The sequence below is a fragment of the Melopsittacus undulatus genome, chromosome 3 (assembly GCF_012275295.1).
Source record: "Melopsittacus undulatus isolate bMelUnd1 chromosome 3, bMelUnd1.mat.Z, whole genome shotgun sequence".
NCBI lineage: Eukaryota > Metazoa > Chordata > Aves > Psittaciformes > Psittaculidae > Melopsittacus > Melopsittacus undulatus.
In genome coordinates this window covers 111,579,551-111,591,939 of record NC_047529.1, presented here as the reverse complement: position 1 = coordinate 111,591,939, position 12,389 = coordinate 111,579,551, and the positions used below count along the sequence as shown (strand labels likewise).

Genomic DNA, 12,389 nt, shown 5'->3' with positions numbered 1-12,389 from the left:
CTCGTAGAGGGCTCAAAACTGACGCTATGGATTGCTGACATTGTCTGCGGCATTTCACAACACAGACTCAAGTTGATGTTTGGTACTTTCCCAGCCTGAACATACATCAATGTTCAATCTCATTGGCCCCTGTAAAACTCTACAGGTAAATAGTCCAATCAGTGCTGCAGACCCTCTCACAACCCCCACATCCTCTGGCCCTACACGTCCCAACTCTTCCCCCCACGGCTTGTCAAAGCACCAAGGCCTCAGAGCTCATTCCCAAATCCTTCTTCATACAAATCTCAGCGCCTTCACTCCCCACTGCATGTGATCGCAGTCAATACAAAGAGAGACTGGATCAGAAAAACGCCAAGAAAGGTATTTTCAAACCAACAAAACAGGAACAAAATGAACTCAAAGAACAACTGTTCTTATCAAAAATACAACTCTTCTACCTAAACCTACACCTACACTACCTAAAACTGAAAGACTTCTTCTTAAATCTGCAACTTTTCTACCTAAACCAAAACTATTCTAACTAAAGCTACAACTTGCGTGGAAAGAACAACAGTCTTCTAAAACAACAACAATCTTCCATGAAAAACAACTCTTCTAAAGAAAAACCTCTTCAGACTCTCCAAAAGTCCCATCTCCACCAGCCCTGCAAACAAGCAGCACAAGGTCACTTCAGGGAGGCTACTGATGCTCACTGTGCTTGCCACACGCTGAGGAGAGCGGGACTCTGCCGTGGGGCTCAGCCCTGGCTGGGGTTGGGAGCCGGGCTCTACACGATCAGACTCTGCTTGCATGTCCCAAAGGCAGCGCAGTGGTGGTGCTTGTGCTGCCAGGACAAGGCCACCGGGCACCGTGTCCCTGCAGCGGGGATGCCACACACAGCCCCAGGCCCAGCACGGCAGCAGCCGACCCACCCTGACTGCCTGCAGTGGATGGGGGGCACGGGCTGCCTTACCACTGCTCAGTTTGTGTCCATCGCCTCATCCTCCTCCTAAACCTGCACGTCCACCTCCATTGGCTCTCCTGCAGCCCCACTTGGGTCCTGCTGACGGCCTCTTCCTCCAGCTCCCCCGTGCGTTGGAAAAGCCTAAAGCCAAAGCCAAGCAGCAGAGTGCATTGGTGCTGCCCAGAGCAGCGGAGCGCAGCTGTAGGACAGGGCTTTGGGCACCCCGGTCCCCTCTCGCTGTCCGGGCAGAGCTGTGGGGCTCTGGGGCCCCAGGCACGTCCCCAGCAGGAGCTGGCGGGAGGCCGGGGGCTCCTTGTCCAGCAGCAGCCACCAGCTCTGACAGGCAGGCGCCTGCAGCCGGAGGATCCTTTGCTTCCTGCTCTTCAGCACCTTGTGGGGCGGCAGCGGCTTCGGGATCTGCCAGAGCAGAGAGGGCAGAGGGGTGAGCAGCTGTGCTCCCTGCCTCAGGGCCAGGCCACAGACCCGGCCCCGCGCCTGCCTTAGCACCCACCGGCTCCTTACTCTCAGAAGGCAGCCATTTGCGTCCTCGCCTCCACAAGGGCTGAGAACAGCCACCAGCAGGACAAAGGTGGACTTCTTTGGGGGCTGCATTTAGTGGTAGCAATAAGGGGTTCAAGCAGTGGGGAACAGGGCAGTAGGAATCGAAACAAGCAGACAGGAATGGCAATAGGGCAGAAGGGCAGAACAGGAACAGGGCAGAAGGGATTGGAGCACACGGGTGGGAGCACAGGAAAAGTGTGGGTTCAGGGGTGAAGGTCTGTGTTGGTGTCTGGGCACGGGCAGTTGCCGCTGTAACATGGGCTGAGACATTACCTCAGAGTTCCAGAACTGCTGTGAGCAGGGAATGGGGACAGCCCCTGAGCTGGGCTGCAGCTTCATGGGGGACATTGGGCAATCGCTACGTGACCCCCTGAGAGAACAGACACTCTTTGGTGCTTAAATAATCAATAAAATGGGTGAAGGCTGCGCTGGCCAACTCCAGATGCGCCAGCACCATCTCCTTTGCACCTTCCCTGTCCCACAAGCAGTCAGTAATTGACCTGAGCAGTGCCCACGTGCTGCATTTGGGATGTGTCCATAGGGTCGGAATTCAGCCCAGCCACGTCCTCCAGCCGTGCCCATCACGGGTGAGCCCATGCGAGATCCTGCGCCTCACCTGAATGTGCTGATGCGCAAATACAAGGTGAAAAAGTGTCAACAGGAACATGGACATATTTGTATTTGCCCAGTTCTGGTACGTGAGCAACATCTCTCTGTCAAATTTCAAATGACAAAAGGTTATGAGGATTAGTTCCGGTCACTGGTGTGGCTAGAACCTGTTGACAACCAGGACACCACTGTATGATTTGCCTCCCCTGGTGCTGAGCCAGCTGACAAGCACCTTGCAGAGCTTTTGCATTTGGAGGATAAAATTCATGGGCTAAGCGAGCTTGTGCAAAACGGTCAGGTAAGACTGTAAGACCTGCAAGCCCATCAGCCTGTGTATTTCCCTCTCTTCTAGGGCCAGGGAGAGAAGTATGTGAGTGTATATGCTGTCTAAAGTATGGGTGTACGCGGCACTCCAGGAGCCACTTGAGCTCCCAGACAAGGGCAAATAATGCTGCGTTGGAAATTTCCCTCAGAAAAGCGTGTTCGAGCCTAGAAACAAGGCCTGCCACAGAGGAGGAATCTGTGATAATGTCATTTTTCCAGTGTCTTTCAGCATCTTTCCGAACTATTGCTGCTCGGCCTGTCTTGCCAGGCCCATCAGTGAATACGGTCAGGGCCTCGGCTATTGGCATAATAGTTCATTGTGAAGGAGGCAAAAGGGGAAGAGAATGTGGGATTGCACAATTTTGTGACGTGGGAAATGAATACTAATTTGCCCTGTAAAATCTGGAGCTGACTGAAAAGCAAAAGATGGGTGAGTATTAAAGGTCAGTTGTTTTGTATCAAGAGGCAGAGAGATAATATGAGGTTCAAAACCATCTAAAGTCCATAACCGCTCACTTCCTTTCTGAATGACCATAGCTACCATTTCAATGGCTGTTGTAACTGTTTTTCCAAAATGATGTGACAAAAACATCCATTGCACAGGGTTGAAAAGAAGAATAAAAAATGAACAGGTTAACAGGGTGGTCCAGTTTTCACCTATGAGCAGCTTGACTTAATTTTGCAGCCACTTTGTAGAGGGCAGCTCGTGCAGAGGGGTTGACTGTTCAAGGAGACGTCAAACATGGATCACACTCCAGAAATTTGAAGAGGGGATAAAGCTCTTTCATAGATATTCTCAAGGGAGGACGGATCCAATTTATGGTTCCTAAGAGTTTTTGTAAATCATTTAGAGTCTTTATTCCTGTCCTTAGGGTGATATTCTGAGTTCTCAAAGCAGTCTCGTATAGGGCTCAAAACTGACGCTTCCAATTGCTGACAGTCTGTGGCATTTCATGACATCGACTGAAGCTGATGCACAGACTCAAATCCCCGTTTATTACCACCAAGCCCTTTCCATCCCCTCATTCTCTACTTTCCAAACCGTCACATACCTACAACATTCAATCTCATTGACCCCTGTAAAACTCTCCAGGTAAATAGTCCAGTCCCAATGCTGCAGACCCCCTCACAACCCCTGCACCCTCTGGCCTCAAAATGACATTCCCCGCCACAGCTACATCCTGGCCCACCACCCCAAGGCTTGCTCCTCCACCTTCTCTATCCTTCATCACCCCAGGGCTTGTAATCTAATGAATACGTACATTTAAGGACAATCTAATAACAGCCTGGTTGATGCTTGGATGAGACACACTTGGAGGAGATATCCCCCATGTCTCCCGGTGCCGCAATAACAAATACCTGCTTGTGAACTTAAAACTCTGTTGGCGAGGTCCTGGATAGGTTGAAATGTGCCAGCCAGGTCGGGTGGAATCCATGTTTAGCTAATGAGGATATAGCCCTGTTGCCTTCAACTGGGCATGCCATAACTGGAGCAGCAATAATGCCCACATGCTCCAAAATCTCCCTGACTTTCCCACCTCCCTGTCCCAGCTGCCTTCGCAGAGCTGGGAGCTACAAGTCCATCCAAGAACAGCACAGCTCTGACCTTACCTACATTTAAGGAAGCACAACCCTGGAATCAATTCATCAAGTGCAAGCAAATCATAATAAGAGACAGCATGAAATAAGCACGGCCTTGGTCACTTCTTCACATCTCTCACCAACAGTTGAAGAAGTCAGGCAGTTAAAACTGAGGGCTCAGTGTGCAGCTGAGCAAGCTTCCACCAGCCAGCCAAGGAGAAGGACCTGCCAAGCAAACTCTTGGCAGGAGAACTTCCACTAACCCCTTTAGTCTATCGCAAATACAAAGCAGCACAGCCCAGGTGGAAAGTGCTTCAGGCTTTTTTGGCATTTGGCCTGAGTGGAGAACACATAGGGACAATCACCAAAGCTGATACTCTTGTATCAGCTTGTGAGGATGGGCTAATCCCTGCCATCCCTTCACGCCCTTAGTCAGTGGCATTTCAACATGAGAACACGGGACCTTTGAATTTCATGAGCTCATGACACTCAAACTCATTTTCTCTGGCACAGCCACTCCTTTTCCCCACACGCTGGTCACAGCTGCTGGCTAACAGAGCTGAAGTCATAGAAAACCTTGGTTACATCCACCTGTATCCTGATTTCCTGCCTTCTCTCCTTTCTAAGAAGAGTACAATCTCCCATACAGGCCTCAAGCCAAGATGCTAAAAGGGAAATGCAGAAATATGATGGAGCTCCTTCACCACTATCCAGTGTTGTAATAGACTGAAAAATGGGAAATAAGCATGTAAGAATGGAGTTGTTAGAAAAATGACAAGTGAGGGCATCTGAGCAGCTTGACACAAGGATTTCCTGGATCAGCAGGGTTACGGATGCAACAACACATCAGGCAGACACCTGCCTGAAAGAAGACATCCTTGTGCACAGCACTCAGAAAGAATGGGGCAATACTGGGGGGTGGGGGAAAGCACAGGAACTATTTCTTATCAGATCTGAGCACATCCTGCATGGAGATCTATGTGTCAGGAAACCAGCTCATCCCCCTGACGGCACACATCAAGATCAGGCCTTGTGCTCACTGCAAACTCACAAATCTTGGAAATGATGGGAAATGGTATTTCCCTTGAAAGAAAGCACAACCCACACAAGATGCACTAAGAAAGAGCTGTGAATCCAACCAGAATCTTTTTTCTGGTTCCTCTCTTATTCTACTCTCCATCAGACCCAAGCCTCCATTCTCTGAGATTCAAAGGTGTGGCTGTGTTAGCATCCCCTAATGGCACCTCAAGCACCTGAAGTAATCACAGCCTCAGTACAAGCTTTGGCTTATCTGCCCAAGATCACGAGCTCCACACTGCAGCATTTTCAAAACTAGAGTGTTTCTCCAGTGAAAACAGCTAAGAACTTCCTACTCTAAAACTAGCAGCCAGGTTTAAGGAACAAAGAGGGACAATTTATCACCCTTCTGTCTGGGACCCCACATTCCTTCTCACCCAGTTCTTTGGGCATTATAGACTGGATCACAAATAAAAGCAAACCCTCCCACCAACCAGCAGAAGCTCAAACAAAACCACACATCACAGCAATTATGAATTATATTTTTATGTTTACAGTAGTCACTCTAACAGGGATAACAAGGGGATTTTTTAATCAGAATCCTGATGTTGGACTTCCTTCATTAGGAAAGCTGCAGAAAGACCAAAACTGCTGCTCTAAAATGTAATTACAGAGAAGCGAGATCATACTGTGCTTTAAAGGAAAGTTACTTAGTTGAACTTGCATAGCACAAGCATACATAAGTAGCTGTGTTAACAGGCTTTGATAAAGCCCATCTCCATTTGTGTTATTGCCTTTGTTTCTCAAGTCAGAGCATCTGGTTGCTGGTCTCTGCTGGAACAAGACAGGTTTATTGGCAGTTGCTTTCCAGTAGTTTTATTTGGTTTAGCCAAGGAACAGTGTACACTACAAAGTTGCAAGTGGTGAGCTAAGGTGAGAAAGAAAAAGAACAGTTAAAAGATTACAGCAATGGTTGGTAACACAGTTTTATGCTGTTACAGCAATTTACCACCCCACCTTATACAGAATGTGTGCTATTCGCATGGCTCTCTAGATTTGCATTCTCCTGACAAGTACTCTGGAATACCACTCCTGTTAAAACCTACTCAGGATCTATCACTTCTCTCAAACAAACACTAACAGAGAAGCTGAAAACTCAGCACTTCTGAAGCTCAGGCTGCCTCCTTTACCCACTCACCCACTTTCAGCATGGCTAATACTCCACCATAAGCTCTCAGGCACAGTCAATCACAACCTGCACAGCTAAGCTGTATGTGCAAGAGTCAAATCATTCCAGACGTCAGCTAGAAGCTTGTTCATATCACCAAATGCTTAATGGATCACTTGTGTGCAGTTACACTTGTGTATGCAGGCAGAAAGGGCATGTACACAAAGAAGATAAGCTTGTTGCTGTGACTAAGAGAAGTAATGATGTGCTATGGAGAAACTAGACTCAGCCCAGATCAAGGCAGCACATACTTGGTGTGCTCGCCTGAAAAGCTAAAGTACTTCTTAAAGAGCATTGCTATTAGACAAGATTCCCATGTAATAGACGGCTGGGCACAAAGAGGGGTAATCTGCCTCTTGTGATCACTACTTGGCCAAAAGCACTACACACAATAACATTATCCCCCCCGGGCCCCACAGTAAGGAGTGCAAGGTCATGCATGTTTCTATCATCACAGGAAAAGAGAAGCTAAGAATAGCATGGGGACTCAGGATACCAGCCAGAGAGGCAGGAGACCTTTATGTTTGGCAGAGTTTCTTCCACACATCTTTGTGACCTAGGCTGTAAGCACTTTTTAAGAGTACTGAGGCACACACATGCAGCACAGCCCAAGATCCCCACTTACAAAACAGGCTAAAAGGTCCTGCCTTCCCTGTCACTGTCATCTGGTAAGACAAGTTCTGCAAGGGCAGAACATTGTTAAGCATAAAGGTATGAAGGTGCCTGATCTTGGCTGGGGCAGACAAGGGACACTGCCCATACCCCTCTGTACTAAGCCAGCTGGAGGGACACGGTTGGAAACACAGGGGCCAGCTCTGGAGCTCACCTTGGCCATATCTGGTTCCTCGTGGAGAGCACAGCTCTGGAGATCAGTGGCTGTCTTTGGGCAAGTTGTCCGGCCAACCTCCACCTTCATTATGTACTTGACTCCAGACACAATCTGCAACAAGCAGACAGAAGCAGCTTTACTTGCAGCACAGACAGAAGGGCTCTCTGAGGAGAGGAGCCCAGCAGAAGGCAGACAGTTTGCTGGTTATGGGATGGAAACCAGACTCCAGAAGCATAGAGGGAATGGAGCACGGCAGCTTCCACAGAGGAGGCACCTGGCACCCTTGCAAAAACAGGAACCAAATCCAAGTAAACAAGTCTCACGGTGTAGCTTCCTTAGCCAGTAAACAAAGTCCTGTATTAACCTATGCACAGCACAAGTTACACACAGCACCCAACAGATTCAAGAGCAGATCAACAAGACACAAGCGATAAAAAAGGCTTTTACTCACCTTCTGCAGAAGTAAAACCTCAGCTTCAACAACCCCCAAGCCTGAGGCCTGCTCACTGCTCCAGAGAACACAGGCCTCATCTGCAGCTGCTACCCAGAGGCTGACACGGCCAACCCCTCGGCCCCCCCCCCCAGCCCCAGTGCCCACCCTGCCACCATCGCTCACAAGCCTGCCCGCACCCACCTGCCTCTTGGCGCTGACGACCCGCACCACCCGGCTGGAGTACATGTCGTTGCTGGCTCTGTTGTACTCCGTCATGGCGAACTGCAGGGCCCGCTGCAGGCCCTCATCGTTGTCGGCGTTGGCGATGTTCATCGGGGCCCCCACCAGGTGCTGCCGGTTCTCACTGCCCCTCACGGAGCCGACGAGCACCAGTGCCACAGCCAAGAGGGAAACGCACACCCAAGCTCCAGCCATGGCTGCGCAATTGACGGCTCTCTGCCGCCGATGCTGCTTTAAAGCCTAGGCCCAAAACACCGCCCAGGCCCGCCCCCACTGACGCCCTGCCCGACAGCAACACAGGGGCGGGCAAAGCCGGGCTCGGCCTCAGGCCAGCTGAGCAAGCTGCTGAGGGTGGGTACCTGCTGAGGGGATCGGAGTGTCCCGCGACAGGCTCTGCAGCCAGGCAAGGTGCCTGACCAGGAGATCCCCTCCGAAACCCTTCTTCTTTATCTGTTCTCTCTTATCACAGAGTCCCAGACTGGTTTGGGTGGGAAGGGACCTTAAAGCTCATCCAGTTCCAACCCCTGCCACAGGCAGGGACACCTTCCACTAGAGCAGGTTGCTCCAAGCCCCTGTGTCCAACCTGGCCTTGAACACTGCCAGCGATGGGGCAGCCACAGGTTCTCTGGGCACACTGTGCCAGCGCCTCAGCACCCTCACAGGGAAGAATTTATTCCTCATGTCTCATCTCAGTCTCCCCTCTGTCAGGTTAAAGCCATTCCCCCTTGTCCTGTCCCTACAGGCCCTTCTCAAAAGCCCCTCTCCAGATTTCTTATTGGCCCCTTTAGGCACTGGAAGCTGCTCTCAGGTCTCCCCTTCAGGAGCCTTCTCCAGGCTGAACCAGCCCAGCTCTCTCAGCCTGGCTCCAGAGCAGAGCTGCTCCAGCCCTTGGAGCATCCCCTTGGCATCCTCTGGACTCACTCCAAAGGCTCCATGTCCCTCTTGTTGGGTGTTGGGCTGGGTTTTCTTTTGGAAAGGAAAGCAGTGAGAAGGAGGAAGGGTTTCAGAAACCCCATAAATCTCTCTCTGATGGGCAAGGCCTGAGCCCCAGTGCCATCTTGCTTGTGGAAAAACACCCAGGTACCCTGTCAACTGGTGAAGCAACAGGAGGACATTGCACTGGCACTATGCTGCCCACAGCCATCCACAGGGGTTCAGAAGGAGGAGGCTGTTTTCCATACGGATCCAGGAAGTTGGAGACATTTTCCAGGCTCTGCCTCCTCACGGGTTATTCCAACACTCATTTCCCTCTACAGTGGAGGAAAAACAAAAACCACAGAGCATTTTAAGCTACAAATGTGGCTCCCAGCACAAAACACCATGTGTCATTTCCCATCTCTGCCTCCACAGCATCCTCATTACCTCATCTACATTAATGGCTCCACTGAACGACAGAGGGGCATCTGCAGCAGGGGTGGCTTCCCGGACAGATTGCTTAACTTCCAGTCTCATAACCACAAGCCCATCTCCCCCATCCTGTCAGGAATCCTAAGTTTGGAAAGACAGGACCTAATATAGCATGAGGGAGATAGCTCCAGGAATATTGATGGCCTTGTGGAGTTGTCAGCATAAGACAGGGAGACATTTTATGCCTGAGTATCAGCAGCATGCCTTATGATGAAAAGGCATGGGCTTGTGTGCCGGCTGGAAAGGATGCCTGCATGCTGGAATATCCAGCATCAGACTTATCACTGGAAAGATCCCTGCGGGATTGGCAACAAACTGTCTGACTTAATTCAGCAACGACACAGTGTTGGGGTAGTTTTTACAGGTAGAGGAAAGTAATAAGCACCACCAAAAGTACCAGAGAGGGGACTGGGACATGAGCCAGAGCTGCTGGTGGCTGCAGGAGCCTGTCTCCATTTATGTTGTCCCTACTTGGCTTTGGATGCAGATGGGATCTGTTTAAAACTCAAGGTTAGAGCTTGCCTAGTGCCTTTAGAGGCAAAGGCTGTCTTTGACACTCTCAGTGCCAACACAAACAGCTGGCTCTGGCCTAAATCAGCCACTGTACTTCTAAAGCATCTGCCAGGTCTCTTCTCACTGCCCTGTGCTGTCCCTGCCAGCTCAGGCCTCCATCAAGCAGTGCCCAGCTCCCACCTGCTGGGGATGCTCCCTAGCCCCGCGCAGCACTGGCAGGGAGCTGTGCCTCACATGAGGACACAAGGGAAGCACTGTGAGAGGGAAAATCAGTGCCTTTGGGATCCAGGCAGCTTTGACCTTGCGGGTAAACAAGCAAGCAGAGTCTTAGCTCTCCTTGGGTCACTACATTGGCGTTAGTGTCCAGTAGGGCTTACACTCACAAGGGCAGGCAGGAAGTCAGCTCTTGGTAGTCCTGGTGATCTCACGGTTATTCCTACCAGTGGTCATTGATGATCCCCACTTAGAGTTTTCTCCACAGATACAAGTCAACCCAGGTAAAGAAGTGTGCTGGATCTGCAGCTCAGAGGTCCCCTTGCCCCTTTCTGCCCAGTGATTGCATCAGGCACTAGAGGTCCTGAGCACTGATGGTGCTCAATATACAGATTTCCTGTTCTCTCCCTTGGCCCTTCTGCATTCCTGCTCCCTCCCACAGGACACAAGAGACATAGCTGGAGACCTGGTTGAAAGCTTTCCTAAATGTCTGAAAGGAGCTGCAGTGTCATGTTGTCCTCTTCCTTGGTCAGCAGCACTTCCCTCAGCTGAACACGTACAACAGCAGAAAGCAGAGCTGGCTGAGGCTCAGCAGCCTCAGACCCTCAGTTCCCTTGGTGCCAGGATTTCATTTCTGCCAGGATTCACGAAATAAAACTAAATTCTGACTTTTGCTTCTGAAGGGCTCAGCCATTTGTCCCTATTTTCAAATAGTCAAATGACACAAGGGAATTTGAGGTAATTACCAAGCGGCAGGAGGCTCATGATAACACCCCAAAAGTGTTTAGCAAACACAGTGTGCTATCATGATAACCAAAATATACAGTTTTAGTGTCTTATTACATGGCTGGTTCAACAGCTTTTGTGCAAAATGCAACATTTTCATCTTCCTTTTTGTCTATGTTGCAGTTTCACCCAGGACTAGTGAGCTTTTCATGTCACCAGGCATTCTTCAGATAAGTACTATGTTCCTTGGCCTTGCTGTTGACACCCCTCATCTCTCTTTTAACAACCAAAAGAACAATTATAGATGTTTCTACTTGGTAGCTAACGGAAAACCTCTGGAATACTGTGACGTGTCTTTCAAAGTACAATTAGACAGGGTTGTTTGGAAAAGCAGATAGTCCTTTAATCAAGAACACCAGTTTCTCCACAGAGCTGAACTCTTAATGACCCTCAAGAGACAGTAATTACTGGGATAGAGGCCGGAACAATGGGAAAAGCACGACTGAACACTAAACATCTGGTTTCAATCTCTCTGCAGGCCAAATCCGTGCTGGGACCAGTGCTTTGCATCCCCCTAAGTCAACCTATAGCAGTGAAGGGTAGGGTGCTGGCATGGTTCCCCCTTCTTCTCCCACTGTGCTGCATAACTAACACAAGGTGATAGAAGGGAGGTGTTGCTTAAAAGGAGCTTTCAAAAGCTGTAAGCTCCTTGAGCAAGACAGTCAGCAGTTCATGAGGCAGGGCTCAGAGTGATTCAATACCAAAGGCAAAGCCATCTCAGTTGCTGTTGAAGAGTGCTCTCTGCTTATGGAAACAAAGTTGCCCCATACAAGCTTATATTCAGTAACAGTGGGAGAAGTAGGGACACTCAGATTCTCATGGCCCCCTCTGTCCACTCTTGGCATGCAGAAGCAGTTTATTTCAGGAGAGGAAATGCCATTACTTGTCTGCATAAGGAAAAATCAGGGCCTTATATTACCCCCAGCTTCAAAAGTGGGGGGACACCTGAAATCTAGGCAGCTGATTTGGAAGTCTCTGGGGAACCAGGAGCACTCTTCAGCATATTCACACACCACATGCGGTAGAAGAGGGGCTTTTGACAAGAGCCTGCAGGGACAGGACAAGGGGGAATGGCTTTAACCTGACAGAGGGGAGACTGAGATGAGACATTAGGGAGAAATTCTTCCCTGTCAGGGTGCTGAGGCCCTGGCACAGGGTGCCCAGAGAAGCTGTGGCTGCCCCATCCCTGGCAGTGTTCAAGGCCAGGTTGGACACAGGGGCTTGGAGCAACCTGGTCTAGTGGAAGGTGTCCCTGCCTGTGGCAGGGGTTTGGAACTGGATGAGCTTTAAGGTCCCTTCCAACCCAAACCAGTCTGGGATTCCATGATTCTTCAGCTGAGAAACATGATGTGCCAGCAGAGACTTTAAAAGCACTAAAGGGCTCCTCTGAATATATTTCAGTCCTGGCAGCACAACTGGATGAATAAAGACTCTGCCTCCAGTCCCTCTGAGACACAAACATGCTTCCTTTGCTCTTCACAGTAGCCTGGAAGGAGTTAATGACTGTCTACTTTAAATAAGGTTAGCACTTAGTGCTGAGTGTCCCTTTCAGGCAATTCAGTGGAAGCAGAGCTATTAAGAAACACAGGCCCTCAGTCTAGGTGTTGAGCTCTCTTGAAAGCACAGCCCTAGATTTCCTGGGAACAGAAAGCAAACAACAAAACCCAACAGGAAGCAAGTGCAAGTGGCGCTGAGCCCTGTTCAG

General features: G+C 49.9%; 1 protein-coding gene across 1 annotated transcript; it reads right to left on the bottom strand.

Annotated features, from left to right (window-relative positions):
* Positions 1-5,830: 5,830 nt before the first annotated feature.
* Positions 5,831-8,011, bottom strand: LOC101875564 (cystatin). Its single transcript, XM_034061073.1, has 3 exons — positions 7,727-8,011; positions 7,090-7,203; positions 5,831-5,963 (listed from the first exon to the last, which is right to left on the bottom strand). Exons 1-3 carry the CDS (start codon positions 7,958-7,960, stop codon positions 5,886-5,888), a joined length of 426 nt encoding a protein of 141 aa, XP_033916964.1. The 5' UTR covers positions 7,961-8,011; the 3' UTR covers positions 5,831-5,885.
* Positions 8,012-12,389: the final 4,378 nt, after the last annotated feature.